Source organism: Chiloscyllium plagiosum, unplaced genomic scaffold, assembly GCF_037043375.1.
Source record: "Chiloscyllium plagiosum isolate Xiang-an unplaced genomic scaffold, Cpla_swu_hap1 HiC_scaffold_6, whole genome shotgun sequence".
Lineage (NCBI taxonomy): Eukaryota > Metazoa > Chordata > Chondrichthyes > Orectolobiformes > Hemiscylliidae > Chiloscyllium > Chiloscyllium plagiosum.
Window position 1 is genome coordinate 80,320,125 of NW_028270144.1, and position 19,452 is coordinate 80,339,576.

Genomic DNA, 19,452 nt, shown 5'->3' on the forward strand with positions numbered 1-19,452 from the left:
TGGCACAGGTTCTGGGAATAGGCCAGACCTGTGCCACATATATCAACACTTACAGTATCTCACACCTGATGACCAGGTTTTTTCCTGCGATGGAGAGCGACAGTTGCTCTGCCTCGCTTTCCTGATCCACTCCTCCAGAGACTTGGCGCACGCCCCAGACCCTCCAAACCAAATGCCCATCACCTTCAGGTAATCAGTCCTGACGGTGAAGGGGATCGAGGATTGGTTGGCCCAGTTCCCGAAGAGCATGGGTTTGCTCTTGCCTCGATTTACCTTGGTCCCCGAGGCCCGTTCGAACTGGTCACATATGCACATGAGTCTGTGCATGGACAGCGGATCCGAGCAGAAAACGGCGACATAATCCATGTACAGGGAGGCCTTAACCTGTAGGCCCCTGCTTCCAGGAACAGTCACCCCTCTCAGGCTCGCATCCTTTCTGATGGACTCGGCAAATGGCTCAATGCAGCACACAAACAAGGCAGGAGAGAGAAGGCAGCCCTGCCTGTCTCCTGATCTGACTGGGAAGCTATCTGATTCAATAGTTGTGAGATGGCGCAGTTGTAGGCAGCCTATGTGCCTGTGCGCTAGACCTCTCAGGGTCAGTGACCTGTGGGGGCAATGAACAAACATTAGTAAGGTAAGGGTTGCCACAACTGCAAGTATAAACTTCATCAAAAAATATTCAAAAGCAATAAATCGATAATTTAAATGAATAATTAATATATTAATGATTCTTAAAATGTGCCAAGCAGTAAAGCTTAATAATAAAGCCAATTTTTAACTTTTCGCGAAAGAGGGAAAAAGAATTGGCTCCAATTTATGATTCATAGAGAAGGGAATGGCAACTGGGGCTGAGATAGAGTCTGTTGGACTAACACTGACTTTAGGTTGCCTCAGTGGGGCCCAATCCCACGTTGGCCTCTGAATAATTCACATAAAAGTGGGCTCAGAAATGAGTTGACTTTCAGACTGATGTTTCCTCCTCTCACAGCCTGGTTTCCCTCCCAACCCTCAGACTCAGCACCGCCTTCTTGGCCTTCAATTTTCTTCCAGACCTCTCCGCCCCCACCCCCTCTCCAGCCTATCACCCTCACCTTAACCTCCTTCCACCTATCGTATTCCCAACGCCCCTCCCCCAAACCCCTCCTCCCTACCTTTTATCTTAGCCTGCTTGGCACACCCTCCTCATTCCTGAAGAAGGACTTATGCCCGAAACGTCGATTCTCCTGTTCCTTTTATGCTGCCTGACCTGCTGCGCTTTTCCAGCAACTCATTTTTAAGCTCTTCCCTCTCTCACATTCTTACCTCTTCATCTCTCTTCCTCACCCTTCTCCCTTATTCTGCCTTACTGCCTTTAAGGAGATAATCCATGGAGCTTTGCACTCCAAAATTTTCCATCAGGCCTATTATCCTACCAGCAAACATTTAATGTTAAAAGTGGCCAAATTATTCTTTCCACCGAGACTTAAATGCAATTTGGTAAAAGCTGATTTTTAAAAGAAAAAGAAAAATTAGTTGGGGCAACCCAGCAGTCTATCATCCCCCACCCCACCTCACTGTCATTGTCCGACTTCCAGTTCTCCAGCATCTGCCTATCATTGCCTGTTCCTCATTGTGAAACTCTCATCTCCTTCTCCTCCCAGAGTCCCCCGAATACCTCTCATTTATTCCTAGATCCAGGCCCCAGACTCATTGCCGCAGCTCCAGGCCATGGCTTGCTTCCAGTCACAGACTAGTTCTCTCCCATATTTGCTGTTGATAGGCTCACCCATAGTTCTGTACAGAATACACTGGTGCAAAAGGACCTTTATATAAAATGAGCAATAAATTTATTCACTCTAAACAAGTAAAATACAATTTCAAAGTTGTTTTTCAGAAAATGCCAGTTTTATTTTTGATCAGCAAGACAATAGGAGCATTATCCTCCACTCAAATGTCCAACTGTTGGAATACAATCTTCAGGAAAACATGAAACAGAAGTAACTAAGAAACTTAACAGATGCCATAGTCAGAAAACAAACATCTGAATAAATCAATAGCAGTGACAAAAATATCAAACTTTTGTTCTTGTAAAGCCAAGCATTGATACTCATCCAGCCAGTGGCTAAATAAATCAAATTATTTGGTGTGAGATGTACCAGTAATCTGTTGAAGTTACTTTACTGCAAATTTTACATATGGATAGAACGTACACATTAATCCTCTATCAAGCATTCACTGTAACGTTTTCCTAAGTTTTTCTACGCCTCCCCTGGAAATATTTCTTCAGATACAAGAAGTCATCCAGTACTTCAGTCAGTGCATATCTAAGCTTATTTTTTTGATTGAGTCCAGTTACTGAGTAATGGCAAAGTATTTTAAACATGAAGGTACTACAATTGAGTCCACTTAAAGTTGAGATGGACATGTTCCAGCAGGGGAGACAGATAGTAATTGGGAACAGAACCATGACTATTTCCTGTCATAAACATTGGAATTAAGAAGCTGATATAGTAGCACTGCTGTTAATCTCGTACACATTATTTAACATTCTAGAATATTAATTGAAGACAGCTTTCTCAGTTCAAATATTGCTAAGTGTGCTACAATTTTTTTCTTTCCGTACAAGTATTGCCCCACGAGGGGCAAAACAGTTGTTCCATCCATGAGGCCACTAACATCCAAACTGTGTTTGTTCTGGAGCCATATGGGTGCACACCATTAATCTTTGGAAGCATATCTGAAGTTTAAATGGATGGTCTTCATTAATCTGCTTATAGCTCAGGATCATACCAATTGATCTTGGATTATTTGTCAATAAGGCAACAGTACTATGAAGAGCCCTATCCAAACCTACAGACCCACACAATCCAAACAAGTTAAACTGATAAATAACAAAAACAACTGCATTGCCTAGGATTCAAGAATTGGACTGCTCAGGATCACAATGCGCTTACATGATTATAAGATAAAAATCCATATTCAGCAATCTGAGTAGAATTATTTCTCCAAATTGTCTTTCTTCATCTCCTAGAGATATGAACTCATATTAAAGTCCACAGACAATGGCTGCACCCAATTCTTCACTAGCACAGTCATTTTCTAACTGAGTGTGTAGGAAAGCATAGGCTGTTGGGTGACTGGGGAGTGAATGACTCCAATTCTATGCTCAGGTGACTGTTATACATGTACCAGTTTGAATTCTAGCAAACTTCCTTTCTTCTTCAATCTAGAAACACAAAGATCACTTGAAGTATCCCAGTTGCTGCCACAGTTGAAATAAGTTAACCTGACACATGGCTTTAACCTGAAACTTCTGATTTATATGGCTCAGTTCCCCTTATTGCAAATATCATTAATAAGTACCTGATAACGTTGGGTTTAAACAGTTTCTCTGAAAAGTCATTGTGTATAATGTTAGTAAATATTTATACATTTAAAAAACTATTTTAGACCGCCCTAAATATTTTGAATACTATTCCTCCTAATAATTTGTGACTAAAGAAAAGCATTTATCCTTAAAAGTAACCATAATATTTTTCTAAATTACTAATTTGGATCAGAAAGTAGAAATGCTTTCGACCATAAAACTTCCTTTAATTCACATTATTCCTAAAACTATATGTACACAATATCAATATGCTGTAATTGGGTTATTTGTTTCTTTTTCCTACAGTTGGAGGTTGTTACTGGACTAAAACTGCTTATTCCAACATTATCAAAAAAGATTATAGAATTTCAATAATCTAGAGATATATCATGGACAGCACAGTGCTCAGTGGTCAGTGGTTAGCACTGCTGCCTCACAGCGCCAGGGACATTGGTTTGATTCAAGCCTCGGGAATCTGTCTACATGGAGTTTGCACATTCTCCCAGTGTCTACATGGGTTTCCTCCAGGTGCTCTGGTTTCATCCCACAGTCCAAAGATGTGCTGGTTGGTGAATTGGCCATGCTAAATTGCCGAGTGTTCAGGGATGTGTGGGCTAGGTACATTAGTCAGGGGAAATGTAGAGTAATAGGTACAGGGGAATGGGTCTATATGGGATACTCTTCGGAGGATCGGTGTAGACTTGTTGGGCCAAATGACTTGTTTCCACACTGTAGGGATTCTATGATTCACCTATGATGATCTGTAAGGTGTAGACTTTATCTTCACCAAGTATACATCCTAGCTGAAAACCCTACCCAAGTGGTTACAGAAAAATCAGTAAATTAATCAGTAAATAACCAGTAGCTATTTACTGTACTTAGTCCAGTACTTGAAAATACTAAATCAAGAAGTTTCTTCCCATTACGTTCAAAAGCTGAATAGTGTAGCAGATTGAAATGTATACAGGTGAAATATAACCGAAGGAACTTGCTAGTAATCAGCCCTCAATTTACCAAGAGCGCAGTGTAATTTTTCAAATGATATCCACATTTCACCCAATCTTCTACTTTTATATTGTGCAAATATACTGCATTAAAATTTACTGCACACTAACAAAGGAGTACTTGGTTACTGAAGTGAGATCATCGTAGTACTGCAAACTAATATCTAGACACAAATTCTTTTCAGCTAAAAGTTAAATGTAAACAAAATTAACCATCAAAGCTAGAGGTAGAGGTTGTGTATGTTAGTTCTGACATGGCGGTTGTATAAAATAAAACATGCTTTCCAATGGAAGGGACTAGAGAGTAGTCAGAGTACAAACTCCAGCCTAATCTTCTCTCCCTGATCCACAGGAACTGAAGCATTTGTAGTTTCCTTGTGGTTTCTCACGTGAAATCAGCAAACTGTAGTCTTTTAAGTATATTGTTCAAACACTCAACAAATTAACTCAATGATTATTCAGACATTTTTCATTAAACAGCTTAAAATTGCTTGTCAATCACAGTTGTAAAAACAAAGTGTAAAAAGGCTACTATTGGATTTTGCAACACCGGGCATTCAAAATAAAAATGTTCAATCTCAATTGGATTTTCTGTTTCTTTCATTGCTGCTGTTGCACCCTAGTGACAAGAACCAGCTAATACACTGGGCTATTACAATCCCTTTTCATTTCTGTGTTCAAGGCTTGAATGTAATTAGTGCTGATCAGATAGAAATCTTTGTAAAAGTAGTCACTTCTTCAGTAAAAGTGTTATTTGCAAAGTAATAAGTATGATCAAAGTTTTTTTTATATATGTTAACAGTACAGAACCTTATAGGCTACTAGGAATCATACAGTCAATAACTCCTAGGTGAAGTTTCAGGCATTAGCTCAAAACCTGGATGCACCAATGGTACGATAAAAGGATTATTGAGAGTTTTAACCTGAAAATTATTATCAAAAAGATTATTGCACAACTTGCAAATTATTAGTGTACAATCAACTTGCAAGGAGTTCTGTGGTGCAGTGAGTGGCACCCTATCTTTGAGCCAGGAGTCTCATCCAGGAGTTCATGGCCAAAGAAGGTGCATTCATAACACAGCCAGATTTTAGTATCAACCTGTAAAATTTTTCCAGCATTTACCAATGTGCTGAGTGGGTGAGATTTGTGGCAAAGCAGGCGATGGAAAGAAATTTGGAGCTTCCAGGATCACTATTAATGGCTCCGGACTACGCTATGCAGGTAAAAGTGCGTAATGCCGCAGCAACTTAAAATCTTTGGCGGCTGGATGGCTCAAATGACTAATGGACAGTGTGGATCAGATTGGTGCCAACTACACAGTATTTGATCCTCAGTTCCTCTGGGATGGATGCTTCCATGCTCTAACCATGATGGCGCTTGCAGCATGCGAGTCAGACCTGCTTTTGGGCAGAGAACTAAAAAAGGAAAATAAACCACTTTTAATACAATTGTTAATGTTAAGCCAATTTCTTTTTACCTCAGCAGAATCTTTGACAGATTAGTTATTAGAAAATACTGTTCTTATGGCTAAAACAAGTCTTTTCATTAAACACATATTCTTGTAACAGTTCAATCTAAACACCATCAAAATTAACATCTTTTATCTTGCACAGCAGACTTACTTTAAATAATTTGAATTTCAAAGGGAAAGTCTAATATTAGAAGTGAGATGTCTGTATGTCTGCAAAGTTGACAAAAGCTCAAGGTAAAATTTGCAACCAAATCTGAGAAAACTTGGTATTTGCACGGATAAAAAATATAAGTTGCATTCATACATTGTGGGAAAGTAATAATGTCTGATAAATTTTCAAAGGACAACATAGTTTAGATTAGTCTGAGTTTTAAAAATAAGATATGATTCATTAAATGGTATCATTGTTTTTGGCAATCTTTTTGTAACTGCAACCGTTCTCTTTCAAGTTGCAGTCGTTCTTTCTCTATCTGCAGCTTTTCAGACTCAATATTTAAGAACTGCAGTCTTTCCTTCTTCAAATGCAAACGCTCTTTTTCCAATTTCAACTTTTCTGCTTCAATATCCACTGACGTTAAGTTTGTTTTTTCAGTCAATAAGTCAAGTTCCTTCTCTGGTGATAACTTTCGGACCTGCAAGGTCAATAGCTTCAATTTCTCTCTCTTGATGTGCAAGCGTTCTCTCTCCAGCTGCAAGCGCTCTTTCTCCAGCTGCAGGCGCTCATTTTCAATGTCCAAGTAACGCAGCTTTTCTTTTTCAATAAGCAAGCGCTCTTTTTCCACCTGTAGTCTTTCAGATTCAAGGGCTACACGTTGTTTCTCCAACTCTAAACGCTGTTTCTCCACAAAGAAGAGTGCACGTGAACTGCAGTTCTTCACTGCAGGTTGATCAGAGCTTGAAGAACATCCTTCTGCCTCTGAATAATTGTCAACTACTTCTCGTGGTCTAACAGTAGAAAATGGGCTTGTGAATGCATTGGGTTCTTCTGCCAGATTTCTAAACTGTTGAAACAAAAAAAACAAATATGCTAACAAGTTCCCATGTCATTGCAGAGAGTCAAACATTGCACATTCCAAGACTGGGCTGTGAAAGTGTAAAAAGCATGTGTATCACTGTGAAAATTAAGGAATGAATATTTGTGAGACATTTCCAAAAGGCAGCAAAGCTTTTTCTGATTGATACCTTAAATGCATAGTTTACTTTGTTGCATATCGATTTATAAATTTTTAAGTTCCTAAATAAATCATCGTACTGAATATAGGAAAGCAGCTCTTTACTATCCATCTCTTCGGTGCAAGCGTTTTTACAGCAAAGGTAAGAGAGATATAAATGGACATGTTTACCTTAGTTGCCTCCTTCCTTCTTGAAAAGGTATCTCTGCAATGCGACATTGTGAAACTTGAAAGAGTTCAGAAAAGATTTACAAGGATATTGCCATGGTTGGAGGGTTTGAGCTGAAGGGAGAGGCTCAACAGGCTGGGGCTATTTTCCCTGGAGCTTCGGAGGCTGAGGGGTGACCTTATAGAGGCTTATAAAATCATGAGAGGCATGGATAGAGTGAATATTTAAAGTCTTTTGCCCAGGGGAGGAGAGACCAAAACAAGAGGGCATAGGTTAAAGGTTAGAGGGAAAGATTTAAAAGGGAATTATGGGGTAACTTATTACACAGAGGGTGGTGCATGCATGGAACAAGCTGCCAGAGGAGGTGGTACAGACTGATACAATTACAACATTTAAAAAGCATCTGGATGGGACCACAAATAAGAAGGGTTGAGAGGGATATAAGCCAAAAGCCCGCCCATTTAGGATATCTGGTTGGCATGGATGCATTGGACTGAAGGCTCTGTTTTTGTCCTATACATTTCTATGACTGTAAGTACAGATTCTGTGAATAAGATAATCTGAATCACAACTTTTTATTTCAAATTTTCCCCAACTTGAATAATGGCATAATGTTACCACAAGTTCTATCTGGTTTCCTCAAATAAACAAGCATTGATTTTGACTTCTCGTCATAATAAATAAACAACATTTAGAATTGATTGCAAACTATAAAAATCTCACATTGACATTTGACATTGTTTAAAGCTTTATTGATCGCACATGCTTTGTATTTGGAGAAGAGATCAATATATCCCCTCTTTGCAGCTAGTTTGCAATTAAATTTTGTAAGGGGCAGACAAATAAAGACAAATTACCACACACACGGGGTATCTCAAATAAAAACTAAATGTATTTTTAGACACAAAGCATTAACTTTGTTTCTGTTTCCACACATGCTGCCAGGCCTGCTGAATATTTGTTGTAAAGAGCAGGTTGGGTCCTCTCCTGTAGCTAATAGTCTCAGACTAATAAACTGATATATTAATTGTTCATCCAAAGTTTAGGTACTGCAAGTACAAAGTCCATTTCATACTCACATATATTGGGTGCTATTACCCCAATGTACACAATTAAAAAATGTTATCCTCACAGTGAAAATCTTCCTTGACCTATGTCTGTCATTTCCACTAATTCAGCGCTGCTGCCTTAACTAATTTCTCTAGCTCTAATTTTTTTTTATGCATTGATTCTATGTATTTAGGAACATAGGCCAGTACTAGGCCATTCAGTCCCTCAAGTCTATTCCATTGTTATTAGATCATGTTTGATCTGTGTCACAACTACATTTGGCTCCTTTGTTTCACAATCCTGGATATTATCAATAAAAATCTGGTGCTTTTCAGCCATCAAAGTTTTAATTGACGCAGACATCCACTTCCTACAGGGAGGGTAAATTCCAGACATCCACTAAATGGCCTAAATCTAGGTTAAGATTGTATTCCTTTTGTTCTGGATTTTCCAGCAGGGAAATAGTATCTACCATTTTGAATAATTTTATTACTTTAAGTAGCTCATTTAGATTACCCCTCAATCTCAAAAACTAAAGGGAGTAAACACCAAGTTTATGCAACCAGTATTTGGACATATTATAGAACTACCTCCCTAAATCTTCCATCCTTCTTTTATCAAGCTGTTGAAAATCTATTTACAGGTTAAAATGTTAGTTAGTCCTCCTAATACCTCCTTCATTGGCTACACACCCATTTGCTCTCAACATATGCAAATATTTATTACAAGTGATTCCAATTGTAAAGCTAAGGTGAAGATCGCTGATTGGGAGGTTTCCTCTCCACAGGTGATAGATCTTTTTAAAGGCCTATAGAAAATTCATCAAATGTGCAAGAATGCTAGGAATATATAACTGAAAGAGGCAACGTCTAAGTTTATGACTTGCTGGTCAACACTGACACATTTCCATCCTGCTGGGAAATACAGTGAGCTCAGGACTGAAGTCTGACTTCCATGCTCATTAATTAATGCAATATGAATTACAATCATATCTTTGTATCATTCAAGTTACTACAAATGATTCTTCTCAAAAATACTGAAGAGGGTGCATATTTGCTAGAAAACTAACCATCTTCACCTGCCCTCTTAGATCATTCTCAAAAAGTTAATGAGAGCAAACCTCTGTATGTTGCAGTCCCAGTTCTTCCTCCTCTTCTTCCACGTGATCATCACCATCTTCCACTTTAACTACACAAAGAGGTCTACTGGGTTCATCAATCAAGAATGAATCATCAAACTTACAGGATGTTTCACCATTGATGGCACTGTGATTAAAACCGTGTATTGAAGTGGGACTACAGTCAGTCATCATGGCTTCCATCCTATCCAAACATTCCCCTCTTTTCTTCAAGTAGCACTTTAAGTCAGTGTATTTCTTCTTCACCTCATATGCAGTGCGCTGTTCACCACCACTTGCAGCACTGACTTTTTCTGCTATCTCCTTCCAAGCCATCCATTTTAACTCATTGGTTATTGCATCATGCTGTTGGGTATAAATTATATCTCTTCTGTCCTCCACTTCCTTCAACAAGGTTTCAGTTTCTTTCATCGTAAAATTGCTTTTCCTCTTTCTCTTGAACTGTTTCATTCTGAAAAACATATTTTTAAAAATACATGATTTTATCACAGATATTAATTTTTATTTAAATTGTTAAATCTCCATATATAGGACAAGGAGAGTTGTAGAAGGGAAAAAATCTTATAGACTTGGTAACAAATTTTGCTAAATGCTAACCAACTTTTCAGAACCATAGACAGGAGTAAGATTTTTCCAGCTCCCTGCTGCAATCCTGTGTCTTGAGCTAGGAAAGCATCAACTTCTCTGGGTGTCATCTGAAACAGAGCCAGGAAGTGGATAAATAGGTCATCTGAACCTGAACGTGAGCTTATTTCCAGAACCGATTGCATCCCAATTTACTTCTCCAATACATTTTTATAATAAAGGACAGGAAATTGAAAACTGGTCCAAACAGTCTATCTGAGACTATTGCTGTGTGACTTCTGCATATCCCCCCACCATTCACTTCTGTGCATCAACCCCTCCAAAACCATCACTGGCCATGCGCCCACCTGCATTAAGGCCCTCTCCAAGTCCCTGATCCTCCAACACATTTTTTTCAAGTATTCCATGAGTTTTCCCCGGCCTATCTTAATGATCCTGCACGCACACTCCCCAGAGTTAGCACTGCTTCGTATCTCTTCCTGTTGCTGTTCTACCATTGCACAAAACATTCATTCAGCTATTATCTTCCCCGTGTTTTTGTCTCATGGGTAAAAATAAAGATTTTGAAGGCTGTGCTTTTTGAAAGCATTAAGCTGCTTGATTATGTTAATACCAAATTTCCAGTCGTATGTTGAGTTCTTTGTCTAAAACCATGGAGTAAAAGTCCACCCTCAAGTACAAAGGTGACATTTTGCAGATTCTCTTCGCCAACATATCAGGCTTAGGGATGTCTCATACAAGTCATGGAGAGGGCACACTGCCTGGATTCAGCAGGAAATGGGAAAACTGGCGGGATTCAGCAGGGAATAGGAACATTGTTGGAATTCAGCAGGAAGAAGGCATACTGCCGGGATTCAACAGGCATTGGGAGTATTAACAGGACACAGCAGGGAGAGAGCACACTGCCCATAAATTAACAGGGAATGGGCACACCGCCTGGGAATCAGCAAAGAATGGGCACACTACCCAGGATTCAGCAGGAAGAGGGAACACTGACGGGATTCAGCAGCAAGAGGGCACACTGCCCGGGACTCAGCAGGAAAAGGGTACATTACCCAGGATTCAGCAGGGAGAGGGCACAATCCCTGGGAAAAAGCAGGGAGAGGGCACACTACTGGACTTCAGCAGCAGAAAGAGGGCACACTGCCCGGGATTCAGCAGGAAAAGGGCGTACGGCCGCAATTCAGCGGCGAGAGGGCAGACTGATGGGATTCAGCAGGAAGAGGGCACACTGTCCAGGATGCAGCAGGGAGAGGGAGCATTGTTCGGGATTCAGCAGGAAGAGGGGCACACTGCCAGAGATTTGGCACAGAGAGGACACACTGCCTGGCATTTATCAGGAAGAGGGCACGCTGCCCAGAATTCAGCAGGGAGAGGGCACACAGCCCAGGATTTGGCAGGAAGAGGGCACATTGCCCGGGATTCAGGAGGGAGAGGGCATGCGGTCTGAGATTTGGCAGGAAGAGGGCACACTGCTGGGATTTGGCAGGAAGAGGGCACACTGCCCAGGATTCAGGAGGGAGAGGGCACATTCCCCGGGATTTAGCAGGGAGAGGGGATGCTGCTCGGGATTCAGCAGGAGGACACACTGCCCGGGATTCAGTAGGGAGGGGGGACACTACCTGGCATTCAGTAGGGAGGGAGCACATTGCTAGGATTCAGAAAGAGGGTACACTGCCTGGGATTCGGCAGGAGAGGGCACATTGCCCTAGATTCGGCAGGAAGTGGGCACACTGCCCCAGTTTCAGCAGGAAGAGGACCCACTACCCGGAATTCAGCAGCAAGAGGGCACATTCCTCGGGTTTCTGCAGGAAGGGGGCACACTGCCCAAGATTCGGCAGGAAGAGGGCACACTGCCTGGGATTCACCTTGGAGATGGCACACTGCCTGGGATTCAGCAGGAAGTGGGCACACTGCCTGGGATTCACCTCGGAGATGGCATACTGCCTGGGATTCGGCAGGAAGTGGGCACACTGCATGGGATTCAGCAGGGAGAGGGCACACTGCCCGGGGTTCGTCCAGGAATGGGCACGCTGCCGGGGATTCGTCCAGGAATGGGCACGCTGCCCGGGATTCAGCGGGGAGGGGGGGAGGGGGGGACCGCCGGGGATACAGCAGGGAGAGGGCACACTGCCTGGGAATCAGCAGGGAGAGGGCACACTGCCCGGGATTCATCCGGGAATGGGCACACTGTCCGGGATTCGTCCGGGAATGGGCACACTGCCCGGGACTCATCCGGGAATGGGCACAATGCCCGGGATTCAGCAGGAAGGGGGCACACTGCCCGGGATTCAGCAGGAAGGGGGCACACTGCCTGGGAATCACCATGAAGTGGGCACACTGCCAGAATTCAGCAGCAAGAGGGCACATTGCTGGGATGCGGCAGGAAGAGGGCACACTACTCGGGATTCAGCAGGGAGAGGGCACACTGCCTGAGATTCTTCTGGGAATGGGCACGCTGCCCGGGATTTGGCAGGGAGAGGGTACACTGCTGGAGATTCAGCAGTGAGAGGGCACATTTCCCAGGATTCAGCAGGAAAGGGGCACACTGTCCAGGATTCAGCAGGGAGTTGGCACACTTCCGGAATTCAGGAAGAGGGCAAAATTCCGGGAATCACCAGGAAGAGGGCACACTGCCTGGGATTCAGCAGGAAGAGGACACACTGCCCGGGATTCAGGAAGAGGGCACACTCCCTGGGATTCACCAAGAAGAGGGCACACTGCCCAGGATTCAGCAGGGAGAGGGCATACTGCCCGGGATTCAGCAGGGAGAGGGCACACTGCCTGGGATTCATCCGGGAATGGGCACAATGCCTGGGATTCATCCGGGAATGGGCACAATGCCCGAGATTCAGCAGGGCAGGGGGCACACTGCCCGGGATTCAGCATTAAAAAGGCCACACTACCCGGGATTCAGCAGGGAGAGGGCACACTGTCCGGGATTTGGCAGGAAGAGGGTATACTGTCAGAGATTCAAAAGCGAGAGGGTACATTTCCCGGGATTCTGCAGGAAGGAGGCACACTGCCCGGGATTCAGCAGCGAGAGGGCACACTGCCCGGAATTCGTCCAGGAATGGTCACGTAGCCCAGAATTCATCCAGCAAATGGCACGCTGCCCGGGATTCAGCAGGGCGGGGGGCACACTGCCCGGGATTCAGAAAGGAGAGGGAACACTGCCCGGGATTCAGCAGGAAGAGGGCACACTGCCCGGGATTCAGAGAGGAAGGGGGCACATTGCCCAGAATCAACATGAAGTGGGCACAGTGCCCAGGATTCAGCAGGGAGAGGGCGCACTACCCGGAATTCAGCAGCAAGAGGGCACATTCCTCGGGTTTCTGCAGGAAGGGGGCACACTGCCCAAGATTCGGCAGGAAGAGGGCACACTGCCTGGGATTCACCTTGGAGATGGCACACTGCCTGGGATTCAGCAGGAAGTGGGCACACTGCCTGGGATTCACCTCGGAGATGGCACACTGCCTGGGATTCGGCAGGAAGTGGGCACACTGCATGGGATTCAGCAGGGAGAGGGCACACTGCCCGGGGTTCATCCTGGAATGGGCACGCTGCCGGGGATTCATCCAGGAATGGGCATGCTGCCCGGGATTCAGCGGGGAGGGGGGGACCGCCGGGGATACTGCAGGGAGAGGGCACACTGCCTGGGAATCAGCAGGGAATGGGCACACTGCCCGGGATTCGTCCGGGAATGGGCACAATGCTCGGGACTCATCCGGGAATGGGCACAATGCCCGGGATTCAGCAGGAAGGGGGCACACTGCCCGGGAATCACCATGAAGTGGGCACACTGCCAGAATTCAGCAGCAAGAGGGCACATTGCTGGGATTCGGCAGGAAGAGGGCACACTACTCGGGATTCAGCAGGGAGAGGGCACACTGCCTGAGATTCTTCTGGGAATGGGCACGCTGCCCGGGATTTGGCAGGGAGAGGGTACACTGCTGGAGATTCAGCAGCGAGAGGGCACATTTCCCAGGATTCAGCAGGAAAGGGGCACACTGTCCGGGATTCAGCAGGGAGTTGGCACACTTCCGGGATTCAGGAAGAGGGCACACTCCCGGGAATCACCAGGAATAGGGCACACTGCCCAGGATAAAGCAGGGAGAGGGCACACTGCCTGGGATTCAGCAGGAAGAGGGCACACTCCCCGGGATTCAGGAAGAAGGCACACTGCCCGGGATGCATCCGGGAATAGGCACAATGCCTGGGATTCATCCGGGAATGGGCACAATGCCCGGGATTCAGCAGGGCAGGGGGCACACTGCCCGGGATTCAGCAGAGAGAGGGCACACTGCCTGGGATTCAGCAGTAAAAAGGGCACACTACCCGCGATTCAGCAGGGAAAGGGCACACTGTCCGGGATTTGGCAGGAAGAGGGTACACTGTCAGAGATTCAAAAGCGAGAGGGCACATTTCTCGGGATTCTGCAGGAAGGGGGCACACTGCCCGGGATTCAGTAGCGAGAGGGCACACTGCCTGGGATTCGTCCAAGAATGGGCATGCTGCCCGGACTTCATCCAGGAATGGTCACGCAGCCCGGAAGTCATCCAGGAAATGGCACGCTGCCGGGATTCGGCAGGGCGGGGGGCACACTGCCCGGGATTCAGAAAGGAGAGGGAACACTGCCCGGGATTCAGCAGGAAGAGGGCACACTGCCCGGGATTCGGCAGAAAGAGGGCACACTGCCCGGGATTCAGAGAGGAAGGGGGCACATTGCCCGGAATCAACATGAAGTGGGCACAGTGCCTGGGATTCAGCAGGGAGAGGGTACACTGCGCGGGATTTGGCAGGGAGAGGGCACTTTTCCCAGGATTTAGCAGAGAGAGGGGACACTGTTCGGGATTCAGCAGGGAGAGGGCACACTGCTGGAGATTCAGCAGCGAGAGGGCACATTTACCGGGATTTAGCAGGGAGAGGGGATGCTGTTCGAGATTCAGCAGGAGGACACACTGCCCGGGATTCAGTAGGGAGGGGGGACACTGCCTGGCATTCAGTAGGGAGGGATCACATTGCTAGGATTCAGAAAGAGGGTACACTGCCTGGGATTCAGCAGGGAGAGGGAACACTGCCCCAGTTTCAGCAGGAAGTGGGCACACTGCCCCAGTTTCAGCAGGAAGAGGATCCACTACCCGGAATTCAGCAGCAAGAGGGCACATTCCTCAGGTTTCAGCAGGAAGTGGGCACAATGCCCAAGATTCGGCAGAAAGAGGGCACACTGCCTGGGATTCAGCAGGAAGTGGGCACACTGCACAGGATTTAGCAGGGAGAGGGCACACTGCCCGGGGTTCATCCTGGAATGGGCACGCTGCCGGGGATTCGTCCAGGAATGGGCACGCTGCCCGGGATTCAGCAGGGAGGGGGGAGGGGGGGACTGCCGGGGATACAGCAGGGAGAGAGCACACTGTCCGGGATTCATCCGGGAATGGGCACAATGCCCGGGACTCATCCGGGAATGGGCACAATGCCCGGGATTCAGCAGGAATGGGGCACACTGCCTGGGATTCAGCAGGAAGGGGGCACTGCCCGGGAATCACCATGAAATGGGCACACTGCCAGAATTCAGCAGCAAGAGGGCACATTGCTGGGATTCGGCAGGAAGAGGGCACACTACTCGGGATTCAGCAGGAAGAGGGCACAGTGCCTGAGATTCTTCTGGGAATGGGCACGCTGCCCGGGATTTGGCAGGGAGAGGGTACACTGCTGGAGATTCAGCAGCGAGAAGGCACATTGCCCAGGATTCAGCAGGAAAGGGGCACACTGCCCGGGATAAAGCAGGGAGAGGGCACACTGCCCAGGATTCAGCAGGGAGAGGGCACATTGCCCGGGATTCAGCAGTGAGAGGGCACACTGCCTGGGATTCAGCAGGGACAGGGCACACTGCCCGGGATTCGTCCGGGAATGGGCACAATGCCCGGGATTCGTCCGGGAATGGGCACAATGCCCGGGATTCATTCGGGAATGGCCACAATGCCCGGGATTCAGCAGGGAGGGGGGCACACTACCCAGGATTCAGAAGGGAGAGGGAACACTGCCCGGGATTCGGCAGGAAGGGGACACACTGCCCGGGATTCAGAGAGGAAGGGGGCACATTGCCCGGAATCAACATGAAGTGGGCACAGTGCCCGGGATTCAGCAGGGAGAGGGCACAGTGCCTGAGATTCGTCCGGGAATGGGCACGTTGCCTGGGATTTGGCAGGGAGAGGGTACACAGCCTGAGATTCAGCAGGGAGTTGGCACACTCCCCGAGATTCAGGAAGAGGGCACACTCCCCAGATTCAGCAGGAAGAGGGCACATTGCCCGGGATTCGTCCGGGAATGGGCACATTGCCCGGGATTCGTCCGGGAACGGGCACAATGCCCGGGATTCAGCAGGGAGGGGGGCACACAGCCCGGGATTTAGCACGGGGAGGGCACACAGCCCGGGATTTAGCACGGGGAGGGCACACAGCCCGGGATTTAGCACGGGGAGGGCACACAGCCCGGGATTTAGCACGGGGAGGGCACACAGCCCGGGATTTAGCACGGGGAGGGCACACAGCCCGGGATTTAGCACGGGGAGGGCACACAGCCCGGGATTTAGCACGGGGAGGGCACACAGCCCGGGATTTAGCACGGGGAGGGCACACAGCCCGGGATTTAGCACGGGGAGGGCACACAGCCCGGGATTTAGCACGGGGAGGGCACACAGCCCGGGATTTAGCACGGGGAGGGCACACAGCCCGGGATTTAGCACGGGGAGGGCACACAGCCCGGGATTTAGCACGGGGAGGGCACACAGCCCGGGATTCAGCATGTAGGGGCCCACTGCCCGGGATTAAGCAGGAAGAGGGCACACTGCCCAGGATTCAGCAGGAGGGGGGCACACTGTCGGAATTCAGCAGGAGGGGGGCACACTGCCCAGCATTCAGCAGGGTGGGGGGCACACTGCCCAGCATTCATCCGAGAATGGGCACGCTGCCCAGGATTTGGCCTGGGATTCAGCAGGGAGAGGGCACACGCCCCATGATTCAGCAGGAAGGGGGCACACTACCCGGGATTCAGCAGGAAGGGGGCACACTACCCGGGAATCAGCAGGGAGAGGGCGCACTGCCCGGGATTTAGCAGGGAGTTGGCACACTCCCCGGGATTCTGGAAGAGGGCACACTCCCCGGGATTCACCAGGAAGAGGGAGGGCACACTGCCCGGGAGACAGCAGGGAGAGGGCACACTGCCCGGGATTCGTCCGGGAATGGGCATAATGCCCGGGTTTCATCTGGGAATGGGCACAATGCCCGGGATTCAGCAGGGAGAGGGCACAATGCCTGGAATACGGCAGTAAAAAGGGCACACTTCCCGGAATTCAGCAGGGAGAGGGCACTCTGCCCAGGATTCAGCAGGGTGAGGGCACAGTGCCTGAGATTCATCCGGGAATGGGGACGCTGCCTGGGATTTGGCAGAAAGAGGGTACACTGCCAGAGATTCAAAAGAGAGAGGGCACATTTCTCGGGATTCTGCATGGACAGGGGACACTGCCCAGGATTCAGGAGGGATAGGGCACACTTGCCGGGATTCTGCAGGAAGGGGGCACTCTGCCTGGGATTCGTCCAGGAATGGGCACGCTGCCCGGAATTCGCCTAGGAAATGGCACACTGCCCAGGATTCAGCAGGGCGGGGGGCACACTGCCCGGGATTCAGCAGGGAGAGGGCACACTGCCCGGGATTCAGCAAGGAGAGGGGACAGTGCCTGAGATTCGCCCAGAAATGGGCACGCTGCCCGGGATTTGGCAGGGAGAGGATACACTGCTGGAGATTCAGCAGGAAGAGGGCACACAGCCCGGGACTTAGCACGGGGAGGGCACACAGCCCGGGACTTAGCACGGGGAGGGCACACAGCCCGGGACTTAGCACGGGGAGGGCACACAGCCCGGGACTTAGCACGGGGAGGGCACACAGCCCGGGACTTAGCACGGGGAGGGCACACAGCCCGGGACTTAGCACGGGGAGGGCACACAGCCCGGGACTTAGCACGGGGAGGGCACACAGCCCGGGACTTAGCACGGGGAGGGCACACAGCCCGGGACTTAGCACGGGGAGGGCACACAGCCCGGGACGTAGCACGGGGAGGGCACACAGCCCGGGACGTAGCACGGGGAGGGCACACAGCCCGGGACGTAGCACGGGGAGGGCACACAGCCCGGGACGTAGCACGGGGAGGGCACACAGCCCGGGATGTAGCACGGGGAGGGCACACAGCCCGGGATGTAGCACGGGGAGGGCACACAGCCCGGGATGTAGCACGGGGAGGGCACACAGCCCGGGATGTAGCACGGGGAGGGCACACAGCCCGGGATGTAGCACGGGGAGGGCACACAGCCCGGGATGTAGCACGGGGAGGGCACACAGCCCGGGATGTAGCACGGGGAGGGCACACAGCCCGGGATGTAGCACGGGGAGGGCACACAGCCCGGGATTTAGCACGGGGAGGGCACACAGCCCGGGATTTAGCACGGGGAGGGCACACAGCCCGGGATTTAGCACGGGGAGGGCACACAGCCCGGGATTTAGCACGGGGAGGGCACACAGCCCGGGATTTAGCACGGGGAGGGCACACAGCTCGGGATTTAGCACGGGGAGGGCACACAGCCCGGGATTTAGCACGGGGAGGGCACACAGCCCGGGATTTAGCACGGGGAGGGCACACAGCACGGGATTCAGCATGTTGGGGCCACTGCCCGGGATTAAGCAGGAAGAGGGCACACTGCCCAGCATTCAGCAGGAGGGGGGCACACTGCCCGGGATTCATCCGGGAATGGGCACGCTGCCCAGGATTTGGCAAGGAGAGGGTATACTGACGGAGATTCAGCAGCAGGAGGGCACATTGCCCGGGATAAAGCAGGGAGAGGGCGGAGTGCCCGGCATTCAGCAAGATGTGGGCATACTGCCCGGGATTCAGCAGGGAACAGGCACAGTGGCTGGGAATCAGCAGGAAGAGGGTACGCTGCAGGGTTCACCAGGAAGATGGCACATTGCATGCGATTCAGCAGGAAGAGGGCATATTGCCCAGCATTCAGCAGGGAAAGGGCACACTGCCCAGGATTCGTCCGGGAATGGGCACACACCCCGGCATTTGGCAGCGAGAGGGTACACTGCCCGGCATTCAGCTGGAAGAGTGCGAACTGCCCGGGATTCAGCAGGAAGAGGGCACACTGCCCGGGATTCAGCAGGAAGGGGGCACACTACCCAGAATTCAGCAGGGAGAGGGCACACTGCCCGGGATTTAGCAGGGAGTTGGCACACTCCCCAGGATTCTGAAAGAGGGTACACTCCCCGGGATCCACCAGGAAGATGGCACACTGCCCGGGATTCAGCAGGGAGAGGGCACACTGCCCGGGATTCAGCAGGGAGAGGGCACACTGCCCGGGATTTGTCCGGGAATGGGCATAATGCCCGGGTTTCATTTGGGAATGGGCACAATGCCCGGGATTCAGCAGGGAGAGGGCACAATGCCTGGAATACGGCAGT

General features: G+C 49.0%; 1 protein-coding gene across 1 annotated transcript in view; it reads right to left on the minus strand.

The window, feature by feature from the left end:
• Positions 1–1,824: 1,824 nt before the first annotated feature.
• Positions 1,825–19,452, minus strand: part of msantd4 (Myb/SANT-like DNA-binding domain containing 4 with coiled-coils) — a 41,327-nt gene continuing 23,699 nt past the window's right edge. Inside the window, exons 2-3 of the mRNA XM_043691822.2 lie at positions 9,337–9,805; positions 1,825–6,826 (exon numbers count right to left, since the gene is read on the minus strand). Of these exons, the coding sequence (XP_043547757.1) occupies positions 6,227–6,826; positions 9,337–9,804 (1,068 nt within the window). The 5' untranslated portion in view covers position 9,805 and the 3' untranslated portion in view covers positions 1,825–6,226. The remainder of the gene's footprint in view (positions 6,827–9,336; positions 9,806–19,452) is intronic.